General features: G+C 37.5%; 1 protein-coding gene across 1 annotated transcript in view; it reads right to left on the reverse strand.

Annotated features, from left to right (window-relative positions):
- Positions 1-12242, reverse strand: part of HIBADH (3-hydroxyisobutyrate dehydrogenase) — an 84242-nt gene that overhangs the window by 66695 nt on the left and 5305 nt on the right. Inside the window, exons 2-4 of the mRNA XM_054273637.1 lie at positions 9013-9173; positions 4622-4731; positions 2072-2193 (exon numbers count right to left, since the gene is read on the reverse strand). Of these exons, the coding sequence (XP_054129612.1) occupies positions 2072-2193; positions 4622-4731; positions 9013-9173 (393 nt within the window). The remainder of the gene's footprint in view (positions 1-2071; positions 2194-4621; positions 4732-9012; positions 9174-12242) is intronic.

Below are 12242 nucleotides of genomic sequence, written 5' to 3' on the forward strand. Positions count from 1 at the left end.
GAAAGAATCTTTCGGGGGCAAGACTGCAAACAAGCCACTAAAATCTGGCCCTAATGTTAGGCCCAAAGATTATTCATTTGCAATGTCAGAATAGGATTAAAATCACTGCTCTCTCTCCCTAGAGTTTATAGACCAAGCAATTTTCAAAATATTATTCAGTTTGTGAATCTGTTCACAGTGAATGAATGTTAACATCAGGCAACACCCAAATACTTAAAAACACAAGTGGAGTTGTCTGCCAATAACAGCTAGTAAACAGATAGCTCTAAAGAGGACACCTCAGGCATGCTGCTTTCTCTTCCTCCTCCCTATGTCCCACAAACACTCTCCTTGAAATTCCTGCCAACTCTATTGCATTGCACAGCAACAGCACAGTGCCTGCCAATTTCTGGAGAGCCTAGCATACTTCTCCATTTAGTGTTTTGTCTGAAGGCTAACAATGCAGTCAGGACATATAAAAATACCCCAAAGACTTGATGTGTTAGGTACTGAAAGATGGAAATAACAAAGCATAGCATTAAAGGTTTTTTCCAACAGACCTAACTTCTCCACATTTCTAGCAAGTGCCCACTTTAAACGTGATTTGTACAGAGCACTCCTTGGGCTTCACAAATATATTAAGGACTAGAAAGTTAAGGCTATTCTTTCCCCCTTATACAGGATATCCCTCAATCTGTAACTGACACTAGCCACCATTCAGATAAACCACTAACACCAAAAAAGCCATCTGTATTCATAGCAGTCAGCTATATGTTATCACATTAACTCTGTCTTGGCCTTACCATCTTCTCAAGGAACAAAACCCCCTAAACAACTAAAGCTGCTAAAGAATCAAACTTTTCCTTTTCTTCTCTGTAGTTATAGTCAGACTTACACCAAACATTTAAAGATAAAAATAAATGATAGACATTTCTAAAAGGTAAATAATTCCTTCAGGAAAACAACATACTTGGCAGAAAGGGATTGAAGAAAACAACATAGAAGTAGGTCAGAATTGCCCAACTGATAAGTAAAAGGCCATGCTGTGTTTAAAAAGAAGGATCAGAGAGATACATAATCTGCCCACAATACAATTTTTCTGTGGTTTTTCTTCCCAGGCTGATTAGCTATCTAGCTTTATAAAAGAGAACTAACATTCTGGCTGGGAAACAAGAATCTTGTCTTCTCCATTATATTCTTCAATATCACCTACCTGGATCTGCCTACGTTCTGTTCACAACATAATTTGGATGAAAATTTTGGCTTATAGTATGTAGTCAAATCCTGCCTTAGTTTCCAGATTGTTAGCTTCTGCTCATCACTGACATTCATCAGGAAAATAAAGAATTCTCAAAATGCCAGTTACCTTAACTTTTAGACTGGACTGTAAAAACCTTAAGATTGTCACACATAAAATGAGGTTTCCTCACCTTCTCATTCCAGGTATTTTGGAGAAGAATTCAACAATAGAAAGGACCAGTTTTGCTTTTCTTTTCAAAATATTAATTTTATCTTTCTGTTCTCCTCTGTCCACAATTTGAGAAGTCTTTCCTACTCTGTATCATTTCTTACAAGAGACTAAATACTCAGAGATCAATAGTTAGCAACTTTTAAGAATAGACAATTATCACCCATATTCTTCAGCTGTTATAAAACCAGACAAATCTCTGTTTTCTTTTGATAAAGACATCTTATATTCCTCACTTCATTATCTTCTTTTTAATTAATGAAAAAGCAACATAACTGCTTAATGACAACCAGTTTTTCCCTAACAGGAAGAAACAGATGGAGGCTAAAGGAATGTGAGCAACTGCATAAAAATGCAACTTTATGAAAGAAGTTAAATTAAAAGGACCACTGTACCATACCCAAGAAAGCTGTTTCTCCAAGTGTAACACAAAAGCATATTCCTAAATCCTAAAAATACTCCTGTTATATGTATCTGTAATGCAATTAAACAACAACAAAACAGAATACTGTACATATAGCAAAGAAAAGCAGCTTACAGCAACAAGGGTACAAACTGGTGACTGAAACTGCAAAGAAAGAGACAACTTGTACAATATGAGGTAAACTGCTGATGAAGACTTACCTCCAGAAACTGGGGCATCCATGAAAACTGCTCCCATGTTTTCAGCAGCTTTGGCTAATTCTTTTGAAACCGCCGGATCTATAGTGCTGGAATCTATTAGCAATGAGCCTTTCTTCACTTTCCTAAAATCAAGATTTATTATTATAATTATCATTATTATTTCAGAAGATATTTGCAACTATTACCATGGCACTGGTATCCACCAGCATGACAAAGGTGCAGACATTTCTTGGTACATTGGTAAACATGAGGTTTTAAAACTTATTGAGCAAGATCTGCTCAGTATGTATACTGCAGTTTTGAACCACTCAAAGCCAAATAAAAGCTGAACACAAAAAAGGATATTCTTCTAAACACTTTAAAAAAAATTACACAAAAAGGTTGCACTAGGAAAATCTTCCATTACACAAGTTGAGCAGTATATATTCTAGAGATCACCTAAGATGCATTCTAAGCAACTGCTGATACTGCCTAAAGTTTAATATATAACAATAAAATGTTCTTTTTATACCTACAGTGTCTTAAGTTCTTATATCAGAATGGTCTGATTGCATTATTTTAATCATTCTACAATTTGTTCTACATAAAGACCTAACTAAAACCACAAAAGCCCGCTGAAGATTTCAAGTGAATCATGGAGAAAAATGTTTTCCCACTGATAGCCAATACATTTAGGCAGATCTGTATTTCAAACTGTAGACCACAGAAAGCTCTTTATTTGATTAAAAAACACAATAAAATTTTTGAAATTTAAAAAAATGTTAACTTTTTTAATGCCCTTCACAAAAAAAAGCTGATTTTTACCCCTCCTTCCATGAACTGCACCATGATTTCAAGTCCACCTGACCAGCAATCACCATGAAATTGAACACCAGAATTTTTCAGTCATAAAAACGTGTCCCATTTAAAGCTACTCGTGACAGATAAAGAGATCCACTGCACCTTGCATGCTGTTGGCAGTACAGTGGATTTCACTTAATTGAATTACCCAGATTGCTGGAAATAGCCTCTCAATGTATACATACATTGTGACCCTACTGGAACTCCAGAGTCAAACAGTTCCACATACACAAAACTCATCCCTTGTGCAGCTGCAGTTAGTTTGGACACATGCAAACAAAAACCAGCGCAGCAGATAAGGTACTACATCACCTCCCCTTCATGTTTAGAGGAAGGCACATGAAGGGGAGGTGAGTGGCACAGGCTCCTTGGTAACACAGTGGGATGACTAACTCAACCTTTAAACACCTCACGTTAAAGCTCTGTAAAGCTTGAAAAGCTTCAGAAAATTATGAAAATCAAACCAGTCAGCAAGAACCAGGTCATTCAGAGCCACAATTACTCACTACTGCCAAATCACACTTTCTTCTCTTAATGCAGAGGCTGAGAAACTGCAGCAGTATAGGACTGCTTTCCACATGCTGATTTCTGCTGGATTTCCCACATCTATGTACTCAAGAGATTAACTGGCTGTACTGTGTCAGTGCTACTGCCAATCGTTCTTCAAACCCCTGCCACCATGGGCAGTTCTCCCACAGCTGTTCCCTGAGCTTTGTGAGGCTGATCCAATTACCTATCTTCCCTGAAGAGTCTAAGCTTAGATCTCCTCACTCCTACCTCATGAAAAATTAAATTACAGACAACAAGGGAAAGAACCAACTATTATTTTATAGCAAGAACAACAGAAATCCCGCTTGTCTACTTCCATTCTCTTATCACTGCATCTTAATATTGTACAACCAATACCTAAAAAGGCATCATCATTTTTTGATAATCTACTGTACTTTTGTCTTCTATATTTTTTTTCCTTTACCTTATTAACCTGGATAGCTGTTCAGAACCTACATAATCCTCAAAGGTATCCACTAGCCTCAGTCAGCCTGCCAGGAGCAGTGCACATGCAGCCAGAACAGATTTTTAAATTGTATTTATTTTTTGATTTAGCAAGTTCAAAAACTCTGAGCATTAGAATTCTGCAAACTATGGATTTAAGGCTCAGTGGAAATCCCTCCACAAAAGTTAAAAAACACTGTTTCACATTAAACAAAATCTTATGGTACTTTTTTTTACAATAAACAGATAATAAGAGTAGAAATCAAGAAAGTCTTGTCACCTATTTTATGTAAATACACTTTAAACAACCTAAGACACAATGGTTTCTCTTCAGAACATTTAATTTATAGGATTTCAAGGTAAAGAAAATAGTATTTGAGCAAATAATTGTTGCCAACAAATATTCTAGTCGTACTTGAGTGTAGTACATTACATTCTGGCAAAAGAACCACGCAACTGAAAAGGCAGATAATAGTTAAGTTGCCTGAAATGCACAAAAATTATTATTCCACTGAAAAATAAATAAAGACTTTAGCCAAAAGCCATTCAAAAGCAGCACTGTATGAGAGAAAGTATATAATTAGAAATATCAATAGTGACAGAACAGAGAACATTGAATTAAGCGCCCTGAAGGCACAGGAAGAGTTACAACAACAGCAATCATCAGACAAACCTTGAGTACAAGTGGAAATTCTCCAAACTACAAAAAAATCTTACTTTAGAATGCCATTTCCTCCTGTGTAAACTTCTTTTGCATGGGGACTAGAAGGCAGCATGGTTATAATTCTGTCTGCTCTTTCTGCTACATCTGCTGGGGATTCTGTTACCTTATAAAGGAAAAAAAAAAAAACCAAACAATGTAAGCTTACACAGTCCTGAAAAAGAGATGTCAGACATGTTTGATGAGTCTGGTTTTAGTATTCACTGGTCACAACTAAGCTATTAAAAACAAAGATGAAAACACAAGAGAAACTGCTCTCCTATCATGGAAGTTCCTCCACAACATCTGCTAAAGGGAATATGCTTTCATCCCATCAACCCATTCATAAATCTTCAACTCACTACAAATCCTGCATCTATAGAAAATATTGCTCTACCATGTTTCTAAGGAGGGACAACATGAAAGGATTACAAAAATCTCACTTTTTTCTTTTTCTTATATATGGCATTAAGAGAGACAAAGACTGAGGAAAAAAGAAAAACTTACTGGATGCACCTCTGAGCCTCACCTTAAAAGAAATCAGATTAACTGATGTTTCTCAAAATATAACAATTTACAATAATTTCCATTTTTAAAATGGAAAATTATCAGCTTAAGCATCCTTCACGAAAAAGATTTGAACAATTTTTTAAATATATTATTAGGTATTAGGTGTTAAATAATCATACCTAACTTGAAAGGTATATTACTGTTCTGAAGTCACTTCCAGAGGCAGGCAGTATAGTACTTAAGATACATTCACAACAAAGGAAATATTGACAGCTAAGTTGTGAGTTTCACTTGGAAGGCATTTACCAGTAAGATTTCTGTCCAGTACTGGTCTAAATTAATAAATTTCTTTAAAATTGCATTGTTAACACATTAATAGCCCAGGGAAAATAGCAACAAACATACAGCTTATTATTTTATCTTTAGCCCACAAGGATCAAATCTAATTTCAGTCATTTGTAATTAATGCTGAATTACACCTTGAAGAACTTCTGGGATCAGCATAAGAAACTTCTCAATTTTTATTTGACTTCTGAACAAAAGAAGGGAAGACTGTACCTAGTCAGTGAACAAGGCTCTTGAGGGAAAAAACATAAAGAAACTGGCATGGATGGGACTGAGAAACATGCAGATTTTGTTTTGAAAAAATAAATTAATACTGCACAAAACACCTGGCATACCACACAGTTACAAAAGGAAACATGCTCTAGTTTAAAGAACAAAGGTTAGCAGGAATAAATGAGGCAATTATAAGCAGCAAACCTTCTATATCTGATTAGCTAATTTTATGACTTGCCTCCCTGGAGATGAGAGAACCTAGCTCTTTAAAGAGAAGTATGACACCTTTGTCTTTAGTTCTGTGTATCTCTGGTTTGGTTCAGTCTCAATGTGTATTATTAGAGGTGGAGAGAGGAAGTGTGAAATTAGAACCTGAATCTATATATGTCTTCTTCTTTCAAACTATGATCTCCAGTATTCTTAGATGTTTAGAGGGTATCAGCTGAAGACTCAGTGGCCCACTTGCATTTTTCAACCAGAAGCTGAAAAATATACTACATTGGGCACACAAATGAAACAGTACATCAGCCTCAAATTTCTGCTTGGCTACACAGATAGAAGATAGCTGGGTTTTGGTTACAGTTTTAAATAATTCTTAAGCAAAACAGGTACAAAGAAGACATAGTACAGTAGTCATCTAAACAGGAATTCATTTATTCCATCCATGTCTTTCAAAATAGTAAGATGCCTTATACATTAAGAAAGTTAGATTAAAAAGGTACACAGACTGGGACAGTACTTCTACAATTATACAAAGGAAAAACTTTCTGCTACCTTGAAGTAAGTAGCAAAACAAAGTGGGAACTAAAAGTGGGAACAGACAACTCTTGGCCTTTTGGTACTGTTAACAAATATGAATAATATTGCCTGAAAAAATATACCTACCTGGTTCAGTAAGCAGCATATAAAACCTTTATTTTATTTGGGACTTTCTGTCTCAGAAACAAAGCTGAATGATTTGAAACCTATTACAAAACATTGAGCCTTTAAAATCATTAAGAATATGTGCATAACTTTAAAAAACAGACCAAACACTAGTTGTTGATTATCAATACAGACTATACTAGCTCAGAGTAGCAGCCCACCAAGGCCTGTACATGCTCTGATACTTGTTTAGTTTAAGCAAACTTTTGCAGTATGTAACTGGATAGGAGAGACTTTTCTGTGTACTGCTGGTTGTTGGTACTGCCCTTAGATGCATCTGGTTGTATTTGTTCCAAACTGCTTCCCTATTTTGTTTGACTTATATTTACAGTAAGTCAATTAATTATTGTTTGTCTGAAATGGCATTCTTACTGTACACTAAAGAAAGCTCTATTTTTATGATGCTTTCTTCATCAAGTGACTACAGTAACATTCTCAATGTTCTAAATCTGTGATAGGATTTAGATACAAAGACCTGTAAGCTCAAGTGTGACACGCAGTCACTCCACTGTGTGAGCCTTCCAACTTTCTCCAAGTTTCACCCCAAGTGGTTCCATATGCTCATGCTCAGCCAGTTTTCCTCTTACCATTCACCTTTAGCAGGTGGGTGGCCACATTCTGACATGTACCACATCCCAGTTGTTTACTTCAGTGGCTAAAGAAAGTGGAGTAGCAGATTGTGCAGATTTATGGTCAGGCATCCTGCATCCACCATATACCTTGGTAGCAGTACTGGCCTTGAAAGAACGGACATTTGACTAAGTTTACTGTCTCTTGGGGTCATTTCACTTCTGTAACACTCCTGATGGTTTTACCCTTACAGCCAGACCAAAGAGAAAGCAGCCCTTAGAGCCCAATGTTCCTTCTACAGCAGTTTCTACAAGGCCCCATGGACCCACAAGTTTTCAATTCCTGAAAAAAGTGCTGGAGTAGGATTTACACCTAAAGATCAAGAAGAGGAAGTTATGTTCACATATTTTCTTTAAGTGTGTTTTATTTGTATTTAAGCCTAGTCATGTATTCTCTCAGTGATTTATGATCTAAATATACCTTGGACTTTATTTTTAAAGGCATTACAGTTCACCTTTATTATCACATGTCACGTCTTGCAGTGAATGCCAAGGATTCTATTACAAAGGCAAAAAGCTACCAACATGGGCAGCCACAGAAAAGAGATCCCACTGCAGAACATGAATTAAAAATACAACCAATAGTTCAAAACAATCTCTTCCATTTGCCCAGTCTTACTCAAGACACATCTGGTTCATGCCTGAGGGTCTTGGCTGCTTTAACAAAATAGCAACAGGAGCTAGGCAAAGAGGTGAAAAGCTTACTTTCCCACTTAAGGCCAAGATTCTGTAATTATTCAAGGGGAGCTGCAATTAATTACTAACAGCTGTGTGGTATCATTTTATCTTTTAGGAATCTTGATCTTACCACATTATTTAAAACAGTTGCAATTAGTTTCAACAGTTTAGACCTTCAAGGCACAGTTCCTCTGTCTAGACCTACCTAAAATTTCCTTGCCACTGCTGCAAAATTCCCTTCTATCCTCTGCATTGTTACATGACAGGTTTATTTTTGCACTGCACTCCTTTTTTCTGTGTTTTAAGCACGTATCCATTTGCCCACAACTGTCTAAATTGTGACAGCTTTGAAGTATGTCAAAACCATTTAAATGTGTTACAGACACATAGAAATGACACAACCATCTGAGAGAATGGGGCTCTGAGGGTATTAACAGATTAAGAAAAGTAATAGGACTGGCTGGAACAGGGCCAAGATTTTGCAGGGTATATTGCAGGAAGGTAAAGCTCCCTAATATAATCAATTTCCTTCCCTCCTTCTTCCTTTTCATTCCTTCCTCTTCTCTCAGCATATCCTTCCTCACCTCCAAGAGAATAAGCATTTAAATAATTAGATTTTTCCCCTGCCCCTGAGGACTACACCTTGAAGCAGCAGGAAAGCTCATATGTCCCTATAACCCTTACAGCTATGCCAGCAGGAATTTTTAACTAGGGTCATTTAACCTGAAAAGGTCAAAGCAGGAACCAGATGAAAAGCAGCCCACTGGCCATCTAGACCTGGGGGAGAAGGAAGCAGGAGAAAGCAGGAGGTGATAGAACAGGCCATCAACCTACTCTCATAAAAATCGGGGGAAAAAATTTTTATTTTTTATCAGCTAGAGAAGTCTGACAAGGTAGCAATTCCAGCTAACAGCAGGAAAATTACTTGGCATAGAATCATATCTTTCCCCTACCTGAAACCTCACAGATTCAGATTGTATTTATTGTGCTGTTTCAGTTCTGATTGTGATCTTAACCAAGAAAAAAACCCAGATTATTTAGTTGCATTGCATGCAAGAACCATTCAACACACACAGCTATTGCTGAAAAAAAGAAGTTTATTACTATACCTGAGCACCCAAGTCTTGAAATTCTTTGCAAGCTTCTGGGAAGACATCATACACAATAACTGGATATCCATGTTTTACCAGGTTTTTTGCCATTGGATTTCCCATGTTACCCAGCCCAATGAATCCAACTGGGGTTTTGGAAGCCATAGTCCTAGAACACACTGATTTCAAAACAATAAACATCAATATTTGCATTTAGGATTGACATTCAACAATGACATACTAAAAGTTACCACATAATCTGTTTTCAATTATTTTAACATTTTTATGATTAAAAGCAGAGCAAATGTGAATCCTATTTTACATAATTTAAACTTTAAATTATAGCACACATTGGGCCACAAATACCATCCCACAATGATTTTTCTACATATCAAAGAAAATGATTGTAATCAGGAAAATATGGGCATTTCAAAAAAATACAGTACTTAAAGCTAAGATCCAAGAAGAGCTGAAAAGTAGACTTAAAATATGCAGGACTTTCTATGTTTTATTATGTGTCTAAATTCTAACTTGATATGCAAAGAGCAATTTTATATATATTTTACAGACTCTTTATTTGCAACTTTGCTTGCAGCCATGGGATTCAGCACGTGTTCCCTAGAAACAGACAGGGGCGGCCACTTTACTTCATGCAGCCCCTCACAGATTCTCTGATCCTGCAATCAGCTACAAGCCACTAACCTAAAGGTGAAAATCTCCATAGCAAATCATGGCAAATCCTTTAAGCCATGCAACCACAGTTTGAATACTGAAAATTAGAATAAAATATAGTATTTAAAAAAATATTAATTCTTTACAGGAATAACCTCTGTATTCTATTTACTGTACTACCAAGACAGAATAAAGCCTAACCTACAACCTGGGGAAAACACTACAGTTCCAGTCAGTTACCTTTTCCCAGAAGCTAGTGAGCACCAAATTCTGGACAGGAGCAGCATTGCAGGCATTCATCTACTGCAATCCCTGTCTCATCACTCTAAACACTCCAAATCCAAAGGCAACACAATTTGACAGTGACTAGATTTCTTTGCCAATTCCATAAAATACTTTGTCCTTTACGACAAAGGAAAAAGTTATGCAGAATAAACACTAAAGTATGTGTCAACTAAGGAGACAGAAACAAAGCTAACTACAGAAATACTCTAGCTCTAAAGTGCACATACAGAAAATGTGCCTAAGCTGGATCGAGACTCTAAGAGGTCTCAATGCTTAGCAAAGAATCCTCTCTAGGCCAATAACACTTGATTAATCATTTTAAAGTCTTTCTGACTTTAAGCTCCTTCTTAGCCAGCAATGGTCATGCTCTTTCATCTGCAGCACTGTTTTGGAAGTGCCACATTTAATAAATCAGGTTTGTTGAGAGAACTTTGGTCTGAGACAGTTTCCACAGATGCCTGCAGCAATTACATAGCTAGAGAAGTAGCACAATTTCAAATAAATCTGCGCTGGGAAAATGCTTAGTGAAAACTGAGATAAGTCAGGAAAAGAGCCCATTGCTTTTTAAAGAATGTCAAAACCAGGGAACAAATGAACAAAGAGCCTAAACCAGCATCATCAGCCATAACAACCATCTTAAGCATCTTCTTCTCATTGTTTCTATGAGTCAATCTTCCCCAGTCCTTCGTTTGTACTAATCTAAAATTGCTCCTTTAGTTAGCTCAAAGCTTCCCACTTCCTGAGGAGCTTCAAGCCCTGGTTTTAAGCATCTTTCTTTCTCTAGCCCTTAATACCAGTAGATCTTATTTACTTTGACTTCAGCAAAGCTTTCAGAACAGCCTCCTCTCGTATACCAGTAGCCAAATGAAGAAAGTATGGACTGGATGGGATTGCAAAACTGCCTGAAGGAAGAAATACTGTCTGGAGAGTTGGGCTCAAATAACAGTGATCAGTAGTTCGAAGACTAGCAACAGTCTAGTTACACATGATGTTCCTCACAGGTCAAAACTGAAGCTGTTTAAGAGTTTCATCAAAGACTGATGATTAAAAATAAGCACCCTCAGCAACATCATGTGTGACACCAAACTGGGGGGCCTGTCTGAAAAATGGCAGGGCAAGGCTACTGTTCAGAAGGACTGGAGAAATAGGCCTCAAGCAGTTCAACAAAGACAAATTTATGTCCTGCACTTGGGACAGGGGATGTCACAGGCTGCTGACTGGCTAGACAGCTGGCAGCTCTGCAGACCCTGTGGATTCCCATCGACTGGAGGTTGAGCATGAGTCAGCAGTGCATCCTTGCAGCAAAAGGTTAATGACATTCTGCACTGCATCAGCAAGAGCAGATGCAGGAGGTCAAAAAAACCTGGCATTCTTCTATACAGCAAATACACCGAGAGATGTGATCAAACTGCAGACAGCCCAGCAAACATCAAGGAATAAATATGACCAAGGAGCAGGAGAACATGGCCTATGAGCAGAGGCTAAGAGAACTGTCTTTGCTGAGCTTGGGAGAAGCAAAGAGTACGGACTTCTACTACCTCTGGAGTGGGAGGAAAGAAGAGTTATAGAGCAAATGAAGCTGAACTCTTCACAGATTTATAGTCCAATGGGACATGGGAGATGTATAGTCAAATGGGACATGGGGCAATGGCCAAAAGCTGCAGGAAGCAAAACTCTGGCTGGAAATAAGAAAAGCATCCCTGATGTGGAAAAAAGGTTCTGCACTCTAAGAGGCAATGCAGGGAAGCTGTGGAACCTCCATCCTCCTAGCAACCTTAGAGCACTATGAGCAACCTAAGCTAGCTTTAAACATTTAAGCCTTTGGAAGCCTTTCTTCGAAACCTTTGTTTTCTTTGTTTTTGTGAATTCCAAGTGACCTTATCAGAAGAATAATTCTCACTACCATACCTAGGCTCATTCTCGCAGACTCTTCACTTTTATCCTGATCTCTTATTTTCTCACACTATCTCATGGACATCTAACCATCACCTCAAACTCAGTATCTTGAGAAAACTTTCGTGATACCTTTCTCTGCTATCAGTGCTGACACCAGCAGCGATGCCTATCACCCACAAAAGCCTACAAGACTCATCCATGATCTGCTTCAATCTCACTGATTCATCCATTACATCTGAGATCTCAGCTGCTTCAGAACCTGGTCACCTGCCTCAACAGACCAAATTTTGACTAGATCTTCATGCTGGGAATTGAGAAGAACATTTTGCCCATGCTACTTTAAATCCTCCTCTGCAACCTGCCTGTTTTTTCTCTAAAATGTTACATAAGACAGC

This window comes from Melozone crissalis, unplaced genomic scaffold (genome assembly GCF_028551555.1).
Source record: "Melozone crissalis strain CALT ecotype California unplaced genomic scaffold, PUWL_Pcris_2 ptg000016l_1, whole genome shotgun sequence".
NCBI lineage: Eukaryota > Metazoa > Chordata > Aves > Passeriformes > Passerellidae > Melozone > Melozone crissalis.